Source organism: Ailuropoda melanoleuca, chromosome 14 (assembly GCF_002007445.2).
Source record: "Ailuropoda melanoleuca isolate Jingjing chromosome 14, ASM200744v2, whole genome shotgun sequence".
Classification (NCBI taxonomy): Eukaryota; Metazoa; Chordata; class Mammalia; order Carnivora; family Ursidae; genus Ailuropoda; species Ailuropoda melanoleuca.
Window position 1 is genome coordinate 18,155,037 of NC_048231.1, and position 19,855 is coordinate 18,174,891.

Here is a 19,855-nt window from a genome sequence, read left to right on the forward strand (position 1 = left end):
GACAGAGATAGAGACAGCCAGCGAGAGAGGGAACACAAGCAGGGGGAGTGGGAGAGGAAGAAGCAGGCTCATAGCAGAAGAGCCTGATGTGGGGCTCGATCCCATAACGCCGGGATCACGCCCTGAGCCGAAGGCAGACGCTTAACCGCTGTGCCACCCAGGCGCCCCAACATTTATCATTTATTAATAAGCACTGATAAATTGAATGAAGATGAATTTTTTTTATTTCAAAGACTTCATGACTTCATGTATATATGAAGTGTGATTAAAAATATAATTGAATTTTAAAAAATAAAACAATGTTCTGGAATTAGGTAGTAGTGATAGTTGTACAACTTGGTGGATGTAGTACAAATAACTGAATTGTGTGTATACTTTAAAATGGTGAATTTTTTGGTTTGGGAATTCTTTATTTTTTTTTTAAAGATTTTATTTATTTATTTGACAGAGAGACAGCCAGCGAGAGAGGGAACACAAGCAGGTGGAGTGGGAGAGGAAGAAGCAGGCTCCCAGTGGAGGAGCCTGATGTGGGGCTCTATCCCAGAACGTTGGGATCACGCCCTGAGCCGAAGGCAGACGCTTAACGACTGAGCCACCCAGGCGTCCCTGGGAATTATTTCTTGATTTAAAAATAGAAAAGCATTTATTAAAGCAATAATTGTTATTAAAAAATTTAGAGACTCAAGAAAAAATCACCCATAATTTCACCAAATCAAACTCATTATATTTTTGATATACCTTCTTTTCCTTTTTTTAAAAAAGATTTATTTATTCATTTTGAGAGAGAGAGTGCAAGTGGGTGAGTAGGGGGAGGGACAAAGAAGGGAGAGAATCTTTCCAGCAGACTCCCCGGTTAGTGAGGAGAGTGAGGAGTCTGACGTGGGGCTTGATCCTACAACCCATGAGGTCATGACCTGAGGTGAAACCAAGAGTCAGACACTCAGCTGATGCCCCTTGATATACCTTAACACTGTTCTGTTACATCCATAGTGTTCTATCAATGTAATGAACTGTTTTTATCCCTTAATGTGTTCTTAGCATTTTCCATATTGTCATGATGTAGTCCATTTAAAATAGCAACTTAATACTTCTTTGTGTGACTGTCACATGATTTACTTAACAATATATTCCCTTTTCCCACTTTTAGGATGCATCTGCTATGTTTTTCTATTATAATTAACACTGTGCTGAACATCTTTGTACATAGACTGTTTTCCATGTCTTAGATTATTTTCTTAGGAGAAATTTCTATTTCTATTCTATTTCTATTTCTATATATGATATATATGAATCAGAACATTGCTGAGAGAAGTTTTTAAAAAGGCCTGATACATGGAGAGGTGTATTATGTTCATGGGTAGAAAGACTCAATATTGCTAAGATGTCTGTTCTCCCCAAATAGATCTATAGATTCATGGCAATCCCAGTCAAGATCCCAGCAGCTCTTTTGTAGAAATTGACAAGCTGATTCTAAAGTTCATATGGGAATGCAGAGAGTTTTGGAGTCTGTGCTAGAAAGTAACACTGAAAAAGAAGAACAAAGTTAGAGGACAAATGCTATTTGATTTTGAGACTAATTTATAAACCTAGAGTAGTCAAGACAGTGTGGGATTGATGTAAAGATAAACAAACTGATCTATGGAACAGGTAGGGGAGTCCAGAAATAGACTCACACATATACAAACAATTTTTCACAATGAGACAGAGGCAATTCAGTGTAGAAAGATCTCTCTCTCCAACAAACCGTACTGGAACTATTAGATATTCATATGCAGAATTAAACTTTCATCCACACCTCCTACTACATGTGACAACTGATTCCATATAGATCACATACCCAAATGTAAAAACTCAAAACTGTAACACTTGTAGCAGAAAACATAGGAGAAAATGGCTATAGTTTGGGGTAAGCAAAGATTTCTTAGGTACAACACCAAAACCATGATCCATAAAAGAAAAAGTGGTTAATTTTACTTTATCGAAATTAAAAACAACTTCTTTTTGGAAGATGTTGTTAAGAGAAAGGAAAAACAAGCTAAGACTGGGAGAAAATATTTGCAAATCATATATCTGATAAAGTACTTGTGTATGGAATATATGAAGAATTTCTGTAACTCAATTATAAGAAAACAACCCATTAAAAAATGGACAAGAGATTTGGACAGATATTTGACCAGAGAAGATGTAGAGATGACAAGTAAGCAAAGGAAAGGGTGCTCAACATCATTAGTCTTTGGGAAATACAAATTTAAACCATAATGAAATATCATTACGCATGTATGTATGAAAATGACCAAAATGAGAGACTTCTTACACCAACATTGGGGGGATGTGGAGGAGCTCTCATACACCGTGGTGGGAATGTGAAATGCACAACCACTTCAGAAAACAGTTTAATTTCTTAACAATTTAACATTTACCTGTCACACAATTTGACCATTACATCTCTGAGTATTTACCCACAGGTCCACACAGAGATTTGTACATGAATGTTTATAGCAGCTTTATTGGTACTCCAAAACTGGAAACAACCCAAATATACATCAACAGATGAATGAATAAATGAGTTGTGGTACATTCATGCAGTGGAATACTACCCAGTAAGGGAAAGCAATAAACTGTTGATACATGCAACAACAAAATGGATCTCAAAAAGTTACGTTGAGTGAAAAAGGCCAGCCCCCCCCAACATAGTTATGAACTGTATGATGTCATTTATATAAAACTCTAGAAAATTCTGGATTATACTGACAGAAAGCAGATCAGTTGTCTGGAGATGGAAGATATGTGGAGGGTTGGAGCTTGACAAAGGGACATTGGAAGCTTTTGGGAGTGGTGGATATGCTTACTTGCTTGATTATAGTGACAGTTTCATGGATGTATACATATATCAAAAACTAATCAGGGGCGCCTGGGTGGCTCAGTGGGTTAAGTGTCTGCCTTCGGCTCAGATCATGATCCCGGGCTTCTGGGATTGGGCCCTTTGTTGGGCTTCCTGCTCGGTAGGGAGCCTGCTTCTCCCTCTCTCCCTCTGCTGCTCCCCCTGCTTGTGCTCTCTCTCTCTCTGTCAAATAAATAAAATCTTTAAAAGAAGAAGTATCAGATGGTACCTGTGTAGTTTATTGTGGGTCAAAATAGCTCTGTGAGGCTGAGGTAGCAATGATAGTAATGGACTGTGATCTATGGAAAAAAGTAGAAATCCATGAATTCAAATCGACAAAAATAAACAGATGAATAAATTGAGAGTTTGATAAAATTTGGAAGTTCTTCCTTGCAAAATATTTAATTATAAAGAGAAAATAAGTAACTTTAAGGGAGGAAGCCAGGTGGATAACCATCTTAATGAAGCGATCAAAGTTAACATTGCCTGTAGGGAGACAAATCAAAATTGTGCACCACCTGATAGGATGTAATGAGAATACAGCCTTTTATTAAATTGTTGGATTTGATTAGCTAAAAAAATTTTTTTTTAAGATTTTATTTATTTATTTGACAGAGATAGAGACAGCCAGCAAGAGAGGGAACACAAGCAGGGGGAGTGGGAGAGGAAGAAGCAGGCTCACAGCAGAGGAGCCTGATGTGGGGCTCGATTCCATAACGCCGGGATCACGCCCTGAGCCGAAGGCAGACGCTTAACCGCTGTGCCACCCAGGCACCCCTGATTAGCTAAAAATTTTTAAAAAGAATTTTTATATCTATTTCACAGTGAATATTGGTCTGTAGCTTTTCTCCCCCCTTGTATTTAACATCTGGTTTTGATATTGGGGTAATGCTGGTCTCCTAGAATGAGTTGGGAAGTATTCTGTTGTCAGTTTTCTGGAAGAGTTTGAGTGGAATTGACATTATTTCCTCCTTAAATGTTTGGTAGAATTCAGCTGTGACACAATTGAATTAGATAGAACTGGGTAGAATTGGATAGACATTTTCTTGTCTGATATAGACGTCACCATTCCAGCTTTATTTTAACTAGTGTTGGCATTTATTTGAGAGAGAGAGCAAGGGAGAGTGAGCAAGCATGAGCGGGGGAAGAGGCAGAGGGAGAGGGAGAGAAAGAGAGAGGAGTGGGAGGGGCAGAGGGAGAGGGGGAGAATCTTAAGCGGGCTCCACGCCCAGTGCAGAGCCCAACATGGGGCTTGATCTCACAACCCCGAGATGATGCCCTGAGCCAAAATCCAGAGTAGGGCACTTAACTGACTGAGCCACCCAGGCACACCAGGAATCTTTCTTTTTTATACAAATTGACAATTTTTGGCTTTTAATTGGGGTGTTTAGGCCATTTTTATTTAATGGGATTATTGTTATATTAGATTTATGTCTTTCATCTTATTTGTTTTTTGTTTGTCCTATTAGCTCTTTATTTCTTGTTTCGTCTCATACTTTCTTTTGGATTGAATATTTTTTATGGTTCTATTTTATTTCCTTTGTTGCTTTTTTGTTATTTTAGTGATTGTGTGAGTTTACAGTTTTACTTGTCACATTCTGCATTCAAGTGACATTATACCACTTCACAGAGTATAAAAATCTTATAATAGCGTACTTTCATTTCTTTCTTCCTAGCCTTTGTGCTATTAATGTAATACATCTTGCTTTTACATATGTTATAAACTCCACATTACTTTGTTATCATTTTTGTTTAAGCAGTCAGTCATCTTTTAAAGAGATACAGAATATAAGAAAAAAATTCTTGCATATTCACCTATGAAGTTACTATTTGTAGTCTCTCTTCTTTCATATAGATCCATATTTCTCTCCCATATCCTTTTCCTTCTACCTGAAGGATATCCTTTAACATTTTTTTTTTTTGTTGTACAGGGAGATGAGTTCTGTGAGCTTTATATGCCTGAAAGAGTTTCATTTTACCTTTATGTTTTTGAAAGATTAAAAAAAAATATTTATTTATTTGTCAGAGGGTGCACAACCAGGGGGAGGGGCAGAGGCAGAGGGAGAAGCAGGCTCCCCGCTGAGCAAGGAGCCCGATGTGGGACTCAATCCCAGGATCAAGTGGGATCATGACCTGAGCCAAAGGCAGACGCTTAACTGACTGAGCCACCCAGGTGTCCCTTGAAAGATGTTTTTGCTGGATATAGAATTCTGGGTTTTCTTTCAGTGCTTTCAGAGATGTTGCTCTATTAACTTCTGCTTGTATTGTTGCCAGTGAGAAATCTGCTGTCATTCTTCTTTTTGTTCCTTTGTCCATGATGTATCTTTTTTCTCTGGATACTTTTAAGATTTTTCTCTTTATTACTGATTTTGAATAATTTAATTATGTAGTTTCCTTCATGTTTCTTATGGTTGGGGCTTTTTGACATTCTTGGATCTGTTGGTTTATAGTGTTTTCTTTTTTTAGAAAAATTTGAAAAATTTTCAGCCATTATTTCTTTACATATTTTTTCTCTACCCTCTCCTATCTCCTTTTCTTTGGGGACTCCAACTACATGTTTACTAGGTTGCTTGAATTTGTCCCACAGATCACTGATCTCTTTCTATTTTTTAAAAAGTTCTTTTTTCTTTGTGTATTTCATTTGGAATAGTTTCTATTGCTAGGTCTTTAAGTTCACTAATCTTTTCTTCTGCATTGTCTAACTGCCATTAATCCCATCCAGTGTATTTTTAACATCACAGATTACAGTTTCATTTCTAGAATTTTCATTTGGGTTGCACTCTCTTTTTAAAAAAATATTGTTCTTGTTTCTGCTCAACTTTTGAACATGTGAAGTGCAGTTATAATAATGGTTTTAATGTTCTCTGTAGTAATTCTAATATAGGTTTCAGTTCTGGGTTTTTTTAAATTATATTTTATTGTTATTATTTTTAGTTCTGAGTTGGTTTTGGTTGGTTAGTTTTCCTCTCATTTTTTGTCATATTATTCTGCTCCTTTGCATACCTGGTAATTTCTTCTTAGGTGCCAGACACTGCACTTTTATCTTTTTTTGTGCTGGATTTTTTTGTATTTTTATAAATACTCTTAAGCTTTGTTTTGGGACACACAGTACTTGGAAACAGTTTCATTCTTTTTCAGACCTTTCTTTTAATATTTGTTGGATGGGAATGGAGCAATAAATTTACTTTGGGCTATTCCTCATCATTGAGGCATGCCCCTTCTGGGTATTCTAACAAGTGCCTCAAGAATTACAAGATTTTCCAGTCTGGCTGGTGAAATAGGTCCTATGTGAGCACTGGCTACTGTTAACCCTAGTCTTTTTGGGTGGTTCTTTCTCTGGACTCAAGTGGTTTTCTTTTTCTTTTCTTTTTTTTTTTTTTTTTTTTTTTTTTTAAAGATTTTATTTATTTATGTGATAGAGACAGAGATAGAGACAGCCAGCGAGAGAGGGAACACAAGCAGGGGGAGTGGGAGAGGAAGAAGCAGGCTCATAGCGGAGGAGCCTGTTATGGGGCTCGATCCCATAACGCCGGGATCACGCCCTGAGCCGAAGGCAGACGCTTAACCGCTGTGCCACCCAGGCGCCCCCAAGTGGTTTTCTGATGTGCGTGTGCTGAATATGTGAGGTGGATCCTCCACACATCCTCATTGCTGCTGCTTTGTCTAGCTCTTTCCTCTCCAGTACTCTGTCCTGTGAACCCTAGTTGCTTTGGCCTTCCTGGACTCCCAGCTCCATCTCCTCAACTCAGGGACTTCTCCCAGCACTTCCTGGGTTCCTTTCCTGACGTTGGGCCTGGAAACTCTTGATGCAATAAACTGGGACAATCATAGGGTTCACCTTATTTGGTTTCCCATTGCTCAGGAATCACTGTCCTTTGCTGCCTGGTGTCCAGTGCCTAAACAGCCATTATTTGTAAATTTGAAAAAACAAAAATCAGCTGGACTTGTATGTTTGTAGAAGATGTTGAAGGTTGGATGATTTAAAAAAATTTCTTCCCCGTTATTGACACAGTACATATGAGTTTTAAGAAATTTGAAAAATATAGAAAAAGCTATGAAGAAGAAAAAATACTCTTGTGATCTCACAGCCTAGAGAAACCACTGTTTACATTTCATTACATTTCCTTTGGATCTTGATTTTTTTGACTAGAAGAATTAATCAAAAATTTTTGTTTTGGGATCTGTCTTTTACTTCCTCTTTCATTCTCTCTCTCTTTTTTCCTGTGTCATGTGGGGTCTCTATGTGTGTCTGTCTCTTTCCTCTTTGTGTCACAAACAGCTCTAAACTCCATTGGAGATTACTGCCCAGTTTTGATGGGGAGCCTTGTCGATTTAGTCTGACTTTGGTAACTTTCTGCTGAGTTTGGAGGCCAAACCCCATGCTCCTGGGTATTTAGACATGAGTCAGGAATTGCCCTCTTTGGGCCTTTGCTCCATCCCTCCCAATCAATAATTAATCAGCACTGAATTGATCTTATTAGCTATTCACTGCCCCCTTCCCAAGCCCCAAACCAAGCTGGCTAATAACAATGCTTTTAATTAATATGAGGCAGATTAAAACTAATTACAGCAAGATTATTGGTAATAAGATAATCATAAGGCAAGTTATTGAGCTGGGAGTGAAAATGAAGTTGGAGGAGGGGCAGGGAGACCATACCAGCTGTTCCTACCCTATTTTGGCAGGGACAGAAGGGGGAATGTCAGGCCTGTGCAGTGAGGACATGCTGTAGCCATACACCCAGCCAGCCGGTGAAACCAGGTGCTTGGGAAAGGCAGCACTGGGGTCAGTGAGCAGATGGGTGGTCGGTGTTAGGGCAGTAAAAGAAGTAGGCAGGCCTTTGGAGCAGAGAACCTGAAGTCAGTGTATTTAGTAGAATGACGCTCTGTTGCTATTTGCATTTCTTATGCATGGATGCTATGCCATTCAGATGATGGAGCATGAAATTAGCTATTGTTAGCTATCTATTAGATTGTGATCCAGACTTGTTGGTATAAGGAGTGGATGGGTCTAGAGTGTTCTTTTTTTTTTTTTTATTTCATTTTTCTAGGGACATTGGTCCCCCCCCACCATCTTTTTTGATTCTATATTGAGCACTGACTGCGTGCTGAGCCCTGTGCTGAACTCTTCTTTATGCATTGCTTCATGGGACCATCCCAGTGACAGTTACCACTGTTCTCCTTTTACTGATGAGGAAACTGAAGCCCCAAAGTTAATGAACTTGTGCAAGGTTATATGACAAATAAGTAGCAAAGTAGGATTTGAACCCAGGTCTTTTTCATTCCAAAGCCAGTGCTGTTAATCATTATGTTTTATGACTCCTTCTTGTTGTATTCAAGACTGACTATGGCTTTCATTGGCCTTTTAAACTGTATACACTTGATTCAGCTTCTGTGGCCACCCCGACGCCAGGCTGGTGCTCTCTCCAGCACATGTCATACCTGGGAGCTACCGGGCAGCTACCTTTTTCACCTGCCATAGGTGATTCCAGCTCCTGGATGCACGTCCTCCCCTTGTCTGGATGTAAGCTCCTTGCTCAGGGAGACCATCCCCACAATGCTTGCATCCCTGCAGTGCACGTACATAGAGAAATTCAGTTCATGCCTGCTCCCTGACATGTGGTTAAACACACCAACCTCTCACCCTTTGCTGACTCTGGGACCTTGGGACTGTCACTCAACCTCTCTGAGATTATTTTGTCATCCTTAGAGACACATATTGAGATCTGTTTTACAGAGATATTGGGGAGATTTAAAAACAGTAACAACCACCTATATTTTAGCTTTTATTGTAGGCCAGAAATAGTATGTGGAACAGGGCACTAAATAAATGATTATTTATTAGAGTTACTGATTTATAAGCCTGAGCTGTCCAGTATAGTAGCCACTTGCCACATGTGATGATTTAAATTTAAATTATTTAAAATTAAATAAAATGAAGAATTCAGTTCCTCCGTCACATTAGCTGCATTTCAAGTGTCCAGTAGCCACAGGTAGCTGGTGGCCGCTGTGTTATTGGACAGTGCAGGTGCAGAATGTTTCCATCACTGCAGCAGGTTCTGTGGGACGGAACTGGTATCAACTAGCTTTCATTGATCTACGTGTCCTTCCTGGGGCCTAGGCCTACGTAGGTGCAATGCCCGAAGATGTGTAGCTTGCAGGACTAGATTCAGAGGAATGCCGAGGTCCAGAGGTTCCAGAGACTTTGTCTTTTCATTGAGCATACTCCTTGTCCGGGACGGGGCGGGGGGAGTTTCTAGGGGGTAGAGATCTGTGGGATCCCTGTGGATAGTCCCTGCCACCAGCAGGTGCAGCCCCTTTAGGTATCAGATTAAGGAAATGAATGCTGAAAGGGAGTTTTTACTAAGCTAGCAGTTTCTTGAAATTCTGAATGGGACCTGCCTTCTGATTCCAAAGGACAGTGAAGCCCTAGGAGCTGGAGATGAAAAGGGACCCTGGAGATCAGAGGCCCTACTGTGTTCAGCATTTGTGTCTTTTGGCCTTAAAAGAACACTTACAGGTTTTTGGTGAGTGGCACTATCCCTCACCTCTCTCTCTCTCTCTCTCTGTGTGTGTGTGTGTGTGTGTGTGTGTGTGTGTGTGTTTATTTAGAAGCTGGTTGAAGGTGACTTTGGGGCTTCTTTAGTTGAAATGTGGGTGCCATTTGCAGTAAATGCTGACTCAGCTTCATGGGGGACGGTTTTGTGAGCGTATAACCCATAGTTGTCATCCATCTCCATTTATGGTGCACGCACCACTTGCCCTGAGGTACACAGAGCATACAGGGGACACATGGTCTCTGCCCCTAGGGCTGATGTACCAAGTGGCTGGTGAGCTGGGGGTCGACCAGCTTTCCTGAGCTTGTGTGACCAGAGAGGGCTCCCTGTATTGTTCACACAATGTCTTGAACATGACTATCACTTTGTTACAAGGGATACCCTTCGTAGGACTGGCTCCAGCCGCGGGTGAGGGGCAGTGGGCTGATGCTTTCATTCTTTCTTCTTTTTTTCCATCATTTAGCTACCAGCACCTAGGCTGGGGCTTCCTGAGGGCTGCCAGTGGCACAGACAGATGCAGGTGTGAGTCCAGCCAAAGAAGGCGGTGTAGCAGGTCTTCAGCATGGACGAGCTGCCGTACTGTCCTCTTGATCTGAAAGGCCCTTCTTTTTATCCTAATTTATTCAAATTTGATTTCAGAGACCAATCCTGTGTATCCATCAGGGACCAGTCACACCAGTAATCTGACTGGGGAAAACATTTTTTAAGAAATTTCTGGGATCTTTATTTTACACTGATTACGTGTAAGTAAACTGCAGAACACACACTGTGTTAAAAAGAATGGAATCCAGTCTTTTATTTATTTATTTATTGACTATTTATTCAAGTTTTTTTTTTTAAGATTTTATTTATTTATTCGACAGAGATAGAGACAGCCAGTGAGAGAGGGAACACAAGCAGGGGGAGTGGGAGAGGGAGAAGCAGGCTTATAGCGGAGGAGCCTGATGTGGGGCTTGATCCCATAGCGCCGGAATCACGCCCTGAGCTGAAGGCAGACGCTTAACTGCTGTGTCACCCAGGCGCCCCTGTTTATTCAAGTTTTTAACTTAAATTCCAGTTAGTTAACATACAATGTAATATTAGAGTTAGGTTTATAATATAATGGCTCAACACTTCATGTGTCACCCGGTGCTCATCACAGCAAGTGTGCTCCTTAATCCCTGTCACCTGTTTCTCCCATCCCTCCGCCCCCCTCCCCTCTGGGAACCATCAGTTCTCTATAGTTAAGAGTGTTTCTTTCTTTCTTTCATTTTTTTTTGAGATTTTATTTATTTATTTGACAGCGAGAGAGACAGCGAGAGAGGGAACACAAGCAGGGGGAGTGGGAGGGGGAGAAGCAGGCTTCCCACTGAGCAGGGAGCCCGATGGAGGGCTCGATCCCATGACCCTGGGATCATGACCTGAGCCGAAGGCATACGTTTAACGACTGAGCCACCCAGGCACCCCAGTTAAGAGTGTTTCTTAGTTTGGCCCTCTCTCTCTATTTTTCCCCTTTGCTTGTTTGTTTTGTTTCTTAAATTCCACATATGAGTGAGATCATATGGTATTTGTCTTTCTCTGGGTGACTTATTTATTTTGTTTAGTATAATACTCTCTAGCTCCATCCATGTCATTGCAAATGGCAAGATTTCATTCTCTTTTATGGCTGAGTAATATTCATATATATATGAATACATATATATATATATATATATATATATATGTCACGTCTTCTTTATTCATTCATCAGTCAATGGCACTTGGGCTGTTTCCATAATTTGGCTAGTGTAGATACTGCTGCTATAAACATCAGGATGCATGTAACCCTTTGAATTAGTATTTTTGTATGCTTTGAGTAAATACCTAGTAGCGCAATTGCTGGGTTGTGGGGTAGTTCTATTTTTAACTTTTGGAGGAACCCCCCATACTATTTTCCAGAGTGACTGCGCCAGTTTGCATTCCCACCAATGGTGCAAGAGGGTTCAAGTGGGGAAAATTTAATAGAAAAGATTATTAACTGGTAAAAGTAAAAGGTTCTTCACTCCTAAAAGGAGTGAAAGAAGATTCTAAGGGTAGGGAAGCAGTAAGCGCATAAAGCAGCTGTCCCCTCTGGGACTGAGGGGTAGTGAACGAGGACAGAACTCCGCCGAGGGCCTCCCGCCTGCAAGGCTGAGGTGGAGGTCTGCCCCCTTGTTTCTTGCATCTGAGCTCCTGTGGTTCTCAATGTGATCCTGGTGTCGCGAGTCATTCTGTGTGTGCGAGTGGCTCGGTCACATCTTCCCATGTGCTGGAGGGCATGGAACCTGGCCTGCTACAAGTCCCAGTGAATACACAGTGGCTGAGGTTTTTACTGGGCAGGGAGGGGAAAGTGGGGTGTGTCCTCACCACACCTTCCAGTCCTCTCCTTCCTTGTGGCCTTGACTCAGAGCAGCTTTGATGTGGGGGCTGAGCTGCCTCCCTGGGGGAGACGGCCGCTGGCTGCCAGTGCAGCCCAGCTGGGAGTGTGGCTGGACAGGGGCTGCAGCCGTGCTGTATCTCAGGACTGATGGGTTGTGGATGCCTCTTATTCTGCCAGTGATTATGACCTCTCCTCTTCTGGGCTGGAATTTGGGAAATGTTTATTTGAGCACCAAAACGTCATTTGTTCACAGCAGCCTGGACCTTTGCTCTGTGAGAGAATGCCCAGTTCCATGTTTCCATGTTTGCCTTCTTTCTCACTTCCTCAAAACCAGGGCTTGAGCGTGGCCTTGCCCCCCGCTCCCAGCCCTGATTTCCCACCGTCTGCCACAGGTCTGCTGAGTCCCCAGCTCCAAAGTCTTAAAGAGAATCTACCCCTTTCCCACAATCCTTCGACCCATCTAAGAGCATGCTCTCTCTTTTAATTTCTTAGGATTAATTTCCTTCTCCCTGTGTCTTCCTCTCAGGGAAAAAAGACTCTCCATGGCCCAGCTTGGACCAGGTATCCGCATCAAGGCTGGAGGACTCTGCCCAGGGGGATGGAGCCATGTGTATATAGGGTTCCTCAAGAGTGCATTGGGGTGGGAGGCGGAGGTGTCCGGCAGAGCCAACAGTGGCTGCCCGCAAGACCTCAGGACAGCTCCCAGGGCTGGAGTCTGGGGTATCTACTCTGCTGTGGCGGGACAGGGCAGATGGGCTCCCTGCCTGCTGGGACGAGGGTGTGGAGGGCTGTGGTGTTATCTTCTTAATTTCTAAAGTAACGTTTTTCTGTATGGTTCACTTGGCAACTAATTGTATAGGATTTTTAACTGTTTCTTCCATCGTTGTTGCCGAAAGTTATTTAACTCCTTAGGTGGTTTATTGCCTCTAAGGTGCGCTTAATTACGTCACCATCTTCCGTAACACTCAAGAGAGTATAAGTCCATTGTAGATGTTTACCCCTTCTTGGTTGATTTCATGGGTGGAAGAGGTTCCCACAGGGCCCTCGGCTCCCTTTCCTTCTGTCTGTGCCCATCGCCCCATCCTGCCTTGGAAGCTGTAGCTCCAGGGAGGCAGGACCCTCACAGTTCCAAGACCCTCAGTTGGGCTAGAGTGATAACTGGGGACTGGGGCCCAAGGGGGGCCATCTCCCAGCTCTGGAAGGACAGAGGGCATCAGGCTGCAAGTTAAGGCTGCCGTGTCTTAGACGACCCGCCCAGCTGCCTGCTCCATGCACCTGCCATTTCCCGGTAAACTTTTCTTCCAGTTAAGAGGAGATCCGTGTGCAAGTGTGCTGGGTTAAAAGAGCCCTAGGTTTGGAGCATTTTCTAGACCTTCCTGTGACCTTTATTAGCTATTTCTTCATAAGCACAACATCTGAGTTTCTTATTTTTAAAGATACCAGTACCTGATTCCCTGAGCTGCTGTAAGGATTCAAAGAAATAATGCATTGACTGTGTTTTAGAAATTGTAGACCTCTAAGCAGATCGTGTTATTAGTATGTCTGAGGCTTGGGTGGCACGTTCATGTACTCCGTGTACCCTCACATGAATCATTAGTAGATTAGATTTGGTTAAAAGCCTTGAACGAATGCTCTGGTTCCTGGGCTAGGTGAGTTTTGATGGGAAGAAGACCAGAAGCATGGGAGCATCGGGCCATCTGAGGAGGCCGGCCTCAGGCTGAGGCTGGAATTGACTGCTCTAAGTACCAAGACTGAAGGAGAGTGTTGAGGCAGAAGGCGAATGAAAGTGTGTGTGTGCGTGCGTGTGTGTGTGTGCGTGTGTGTGTACTCTGGGCAGCGAATCAGGGTGTTCCAGCAGAGGGGGCAGGAAGAGGGAATGATGGCCAGTGGACAGTGGGCACTCACCCCTCTCTGGCCCTGGCCTGTCTCCCTGCAGGTGCACCTCCGTTCTGCCAGGCGTCTCTGTGAGCTCTGCTGTGCCAACCGGGGCACTTTCATCAAGGTGGGTCAGCACCTGGGGGCCCTGGACTACCTGCTGCCAGAGGAATACACCAGCACGCTGAAGGTGCTCCACAGCCAGGCCCCGCGGAGCAGCATGCAAGAGGTCCAGCAGGTCATCCGCGAGGACCTGGGCAAGGAGGTAGCTGCCGGGGCGCGATGGCTGGGTCCGGGGCTGCTGTGCTTCTCGAAGGCCCTGGCAGAGCTCTCGCTGCCGGGGGCTGGGGCTCTGCCACTGTCGCGGAAAGGTACTTTCCGGCAACCCTTAGTAGTGAAATCAAAGGGGTTAGAAGGCACCTCAGTGGCCCTCCGTAAAAAAGATTAGTTGAACGATCTGAAATAGTGGATATGCAACTGCTTTTGTTCTGCGATGCAATGTGATTCATAGGGTTCAACCCAGTAACATCTATCGGTTATGGAGGGTTTACTGTGTGAGAACAGCTGTGCTGTGTTCCCTGCATTATCTCGCCTCGTCCTCACGGCAGACGTAGGAGGTAGGTGCTGTTATTTACCCCATTTTGCAGATGAGGGATAAAGGCTTAGGTGGAGGAGATTCAGCGAAGGGTAAACCCCATTTAGGGCCAGAGTCAGGACCAAGGCCACAGGCCGAGGAGCAGGGTCAGGATGGAGGGACCCCCAGGCAGAGGGGACAGGACTGGCATGGCACAGGCCCATGCATGGCTTTGCTTCTTGCCAAGACTATTGGCCTCCTGCTTCCTTTAGCACGAGATTCACCCCCAAATTAAAACTAAATAAATTACTGTAATAACAGTGCGAGGTGCATCATTGCTGGCATGTGGCAGCTCAGTGGGGGCGGATGCAAGGGAAGGAAGGCAGCAGATTAACCCTTGGAGGCCGACTTGTCTGTGGAGAGCCGGAGGGGGAGGCAAGAGCAGGTCAATGGCCCCCTGTAAGCCAGGGTGGAGTGAGATGAGAAGTTTGGGGTATCAGCTTCATGGTGGGGCCCACCCAGCTGGCCAAAGGCTGTTTGGGGTCAAAAGATTTCGTCTGCATCTTCAGGGCCTCTTCTCTAGGTCCCCCTAGCCATGGAGTCCTGAGCATGGTGGCCTGTGGCTCCTGCCCCACAGGTCTCGAGCCCTCCGAGAAGGGAGGCTAATGTCAAGGTCACGGTTCTGAGGGGGCGTCCTTCACAGCTGGGAAGCTCAGCAACCTCTGGTTTCTTACCTCGGCCCCCACAGGCACACAATTGAAATCTTTCGTCTCCCCCTGCCTCCTCCTCCTCCCTCCTGGGAAGATGGCATTTGTTCCCTGGTGACACACTTTCTCAGTCTGTGGGTGGAGGGAGGGGAAAGGGGCTGTGTGGGAAGCAGGGTAGGTGGATGTGGGGGTGTGAGGGTGGGGAAAGTCACTCACTTTGCACTTCCCTCCTCCTCCCTACTTTCCCATGACACTGACGGGGAGCAGCTCTACCCGCCAGGAAGAGGTCTGAGTGCATCCCACTGATTGTGGGCTCCACACCTGCCCTGGGACCCTCAGTGGAAAGCTCTGTTCCATCCCTGGTTTCGGGAATGTGGTTAAAGGAAGCTGAGACTGTCGAGTATCAGCATCTGCTGGCTGGGTTCAAGGGGCTCTGAAGACCCTGGAGCTCAAAGACTGGGTAGCTGCCCCTCAGTCTCAGGCTGAAGAGCAGGCAGGGTGGCCAGAGAGAGCTTGAGGCTGGTGTGTTGGGGATGCACTGGTTGATTGCAGCCATGCCTCTTGAGGGTCATTCCCATCAGCAGAGGCCTTACAGGGTCTCTAGTGTCCTCACACCAGTCCCTGTCCCAGGCAGATGGGGCTGGCCCTGAGGGGTGTCCCCACAGGGTGTGGGAGATGAGAGTGAGCGTGCGTCTCTTCTGAACCCCATGATTTACATGTGGCTCTGAATCCGTGCAAACCCCTACGTGGCAGCTGGTGCCATCACTGTGGAGGGGAGACAGAATAAAGGGGCACTGTCCTGGCGTAGGGATCTGTGGCTGGGGGTGGGGGTGGGGCCACAAAGCTAAGGGAGAAGGGTGTGAGCGACAGGAGAGGCCTCCAATCTTCCGATTACCAGGCCGGTGCTTTGTCTCCTATGTAACAGAGCTCCTGTTTGGCAGAAATCATTTGGAAATTTGTTCTCTATGTCTGTATATCTGTGTCTTGGAAGTTTCTCAGCTAGTATTACCAGAAAGAAACTTGCTTTTTTTTCCTTTTATTTTAAATGCTAGGGTTAAGTCCTGAAGGACAGGTTCTGGGAAGCAGTTAGAAGCCCGAACTCTGGGAGGTGGGATCATTTCTGGTGACTCCAAAGTGACCTGGGGTCTGGAGGGTTGGGAATGGTCTCCACCTTGGTCCCCTAACTGCCCTTGGGACTGTAGGTCCTGGTGCAGTGCCGACCTTAGCCAGCAGATGGCGCCGGAGCTTGAGCGTCAGGGAAGGAGGCTGAAGACTTGGCCCTTTCCAGCAGAGGGGAGCCCTGACAGGTGGCTGAGGCTCGAATTCTTTCTTCTCCTGGTCGTGGTTCATGCTGTGGAAGGAGCCCAGGCTGACACCTTTGCACCCTGAACGGGGGAGACACAGGCCTAAGCCATGAGGCTGTTGACCACCTTGTTCCCCAGAAGTTCTTGGCTCCCTGCTGGAGGACCTGGCAGGGTTCTGACAACCAGCCCATCCTTACACATTCCTCTTCTGGACTAGGAGTCCTCAGAGGCTCCCTGCAGTCATGAACAGTCTGTAGTTCTGTTCTTTTTTTTTTTTTTTTTTTTTNTAAGATTTTATTTATTTATTTGACAGAGATAGAGACAGCCAGCGAGAGAGGGAACACAAGCAGGGGGAGTGGGAGAGGAAGAAGCAGGCTCATAGCGGAGGAGCCTGATGTGGGGCTCGATCCCATAACGCCGGGATCACGCCCTGAGCCGAAGGCAGACACTTAACCGCTGTGCCACCCAGGCGCCCCTGTAGTTCTGTTCTAATACCTGTTCCTTTATTTTCCATTCCTTCTCTCTGTTATCCAAGCAGTTGGTATTTAGTGAGGAAGGCACAGGGCTGGAAGCTTTGGGTGCAGCCAAGGATGGGTAAGACCTCATTCCAGCCCTTGTAGTCTGGGGTCATTGGGAGGTACACATCACTATAGTATCTGGCCATGTAAATGCCCACAGGGTTTATAGGAAAGAGAGAGAGAGACAGGAACAGGGAGAGAGTTAGGTTACATTGGGTGGGTGGAGGCTTTCTGAAGGATTGGAGGAGGTGGAGGTTGGTGGAGGGGACTTCTGATTGATGAGGTGGGCTAAGGCACCAGAAAGCATAAAGTACAGAGGTTACGTGATGAATAGTCTGTTGACTAGCATATGGGGTTCAGGTTGGTGAATAGTGGAGCTGAGGTTGCAAAGTTGGTGCTAAGGTCACACTATGAAGGGCCTCGAATATTTTTTTCATAACGTGAGCCTGAGGGAGAGGAGAACTTGGAGAGGGACCCAAGCAAAGAAGGATGGAGTGAGGCCAGATTTTCTTAGCAAGGTGGGAGATGAAGTCATCTTTTCCAGGTCGGGGAAAGGGAGGGTGGGTGGTTTGAGGGGGGTGGAAAGCTTGGGGAGAGGAGTTCTAATGGGACTTAGGAAGAGATGATAGACTTGTCAGCTGCACTGGTGCGGTTATCTGTGGTCATGGACATGCTCACATCCGTCCTCCCACCCCCCTCCTTAACACACACACATACACATGTCTGATCTCATTATAGTATATTTCAATAAATGATCCAGTTTTGGTTTTTGTTTTGGAACGTACTTGAATCAGATTAAGGTTCTTTCTAGCTCTAAAATTATATGCAAAACTGAAGGAAATGAGGTCAGCTGCCAGAGCGATGCACAGAAATACTTTTGTTGGGGGCACTGCTTGTATTGGTGGTGGGGGATTGGAGTTTGGCTTGTGTACTCTGAAACAGGTTGGCATTTTTTTTAACTGTAGTATTTTATTATTTTATGACTCTTTTTAAATTTCTTAAATTTTTTAATTTTTTAGAAGATTTTATTTATTTATTTGAGAGAGAGAATGAGAGAGAGAGCATGAGAGGGGGGAGGGTCAGAGGGAGAAGCAGACTCCCTGCTGAACAGGGAGCCTGAGGTGGGACTTGATCCTGGAACTCCAGGATCATGACCTGCGCTGAAGGCAGTTGCTTAACCAACTGAGCCACCCAGGAGCCCTCTGACTCTTTTTTTTTTTTTTTTTTAAAGATATTTATTTATTTGACAGAGATAGAGACAGCCAGCGAGAGAGGGAACACAAGCAGGGGGAGTGGGAGAGGAAGAAGCAGGCTCATAGCGGAGGAGCCTGATGTGGGGCTCGATCCCATAATGCCGGGATCACGCCCTGAGCCGAAGGCAGACACTTAACCGCTGTGCCACCCAGGCGCCCCCCCTCTGACTCTTTTTAAAAAATGATTATTTATTTGAAAGAGAGAGAGAGAGAGAGAGAGCACTTGTGTGCAGGGGGGAGGGGCAGAAGGAGAGAGAATCTCAAGCAGATGCCACACTGAGCATGGAGCCCAACACGGGGCTTGATCTCAAGACCCCGAGATCACGACCTGAGCTGAAACCAAGAGTCAGATGCTCAACTGACTGTGCTACCCGGGCGCCCCTCTGAAACACGATTTATCGTATCAGTCTTTTACCTCTGAGCCCCCACAGGTTGGGAATCTAGACTTGAACTTGTTCTATAACTTCCCATAGTACCTGGGGACACAATGCTGTGTGTCACAGGAGATCCGTGTTCTTGATGGACCCTCTGACCAGAGTGGCCGCTGGAACAGGGACGAGAACCACTGTGCATCAGGTGGGAGAGTGCACACCTGTGGTTTCTTATGAACCTACAGGTACAGGTGGAGGGTGACGTTCTTGTCTTGCTTTGCTCACGGTATGAGCAAAAGTTCAGGAAAGAGATAAAGAAGCTCTTCCCCAGGAACCTCTGTCATTTATTAAGCTTAACGGGGGTGGCAGAGAGAAGGCACTCTTGGCATGAGGACCAGCAGGAGCAGAAGTGGAAGGCAGGGAGGTGAGGCAGGAGAACGCCTGGCCCATGTGAGGGCTTCCTGGTGGTGGGGGCACCAAGTGAGGGCAGTGCAGATCCTGTTTGGAGACTAGGGCAGGGGCTTCCATGGAGGCCTCAGGGCTGGGGGAGGGGGAGCTGGGGATGGTTGGGGGATGGCGAACTCTGGGCTGATCCTTGTCATTTCTGCATGCCTGCCTGCAGGGCCTCTGCTGGTACCTGGAGAACTGTGTGAGAAGCAGGAAAAGGCACCCGCTCTGGGCACCCCTTCCTTCAGGTGGCTGCTCGGCCAGGGCTGGATTTCCTTCTGTTAGTCAGGGTTCTCCAGAGAAACAGAGCCAATAGGGTGTATGTGTGTGTGTGTGTGTGTGTGTGTGTGTGTGTGTGTGTATGTATGTGTATACAATAAGTAAAGAGAGATTGATTGGTTTTAAGGAATTGGCTTATGCAGTTGTGGAGGCTGGCAAGTCTTGCATCTTCGGTGTGAGTGGGGAGGCATCTGGCTGGAGACCCAGGAAGAGCTGATATTGCAGTTTGAGTCTAAAGGCCATCTGCTAGCAGAATTCCCTGTTGCTCCAGGAGGTCAGTCTTGTTCTATTCAGGCCTTCAACTGATTGGATGAGGCCCACCCATGTTATAGAGGGCAATGTGCTTTACTCAAAATCTACTGCTTTTTTTTTTTTTTAAATATTTTATTTATTTATTTGACAGAGACAGCCAGCGAGGGAGGGAACACAAGCAAGGGGATTGGGAGAGGAAGAAGCAGGCTTCCAGCGGAGGAGCCCGATGTGGGGCTCGATCCCAGAACGCTGGGATCACACCCTGAGCCGAAGGCAGATGCTTAACGACTGTGCCACCCAGGCGCCCCTAAAGTCTACTGCTTTTTAAAAAGATTTATTTATTTATTTTAGAGGGAAAAGAATGTACGTACACATGAGTGGGGGGAGGGGCCGAGGGAGAGAATCTTCAGGCAGTCTGCCCACTGAGCACAGAGCCTGATGTGGGGCTTGGTCTCAAGATCCA

The 19,855-nt window shown here is 45.4% G+C and overlaps 1 protein-coding gene across 11 annotated transcripts in view; it reads left to right on the forward strand.

Moving 5' to 3' along the window:
• ADCK1 (aarF domain containing kinase 1) overlaps nucleotides 1-19,855 on the forward strand; it is a 122,350-nt gene that overhangs the window by 31,892 nt on the left and 70,603 nt on the right. For 10 of the 11 annotated variants that reach the window (XM_034643183.1, XM_034643179.1, XM_002926358.4 and 7 more), the window contains one exon: nucleotides 13,749-13,952. The exons of the other annotated variant lie outside the window; for it this stretch is intronic. In XM_034643183.1, coding sequence (XP_034499074.1) covers nucleotides 13,908-13,952 — 45 coding nt within the window. In that variant the 5' untranslated portion in view covers nucleotides 13,749-13,907. The remainder of the gene's footprint in view (nucleotides 1-13,748; nucleotides 13,953-19,855) is intronic. 11 annotated transcript variants of the gene reach the window in all.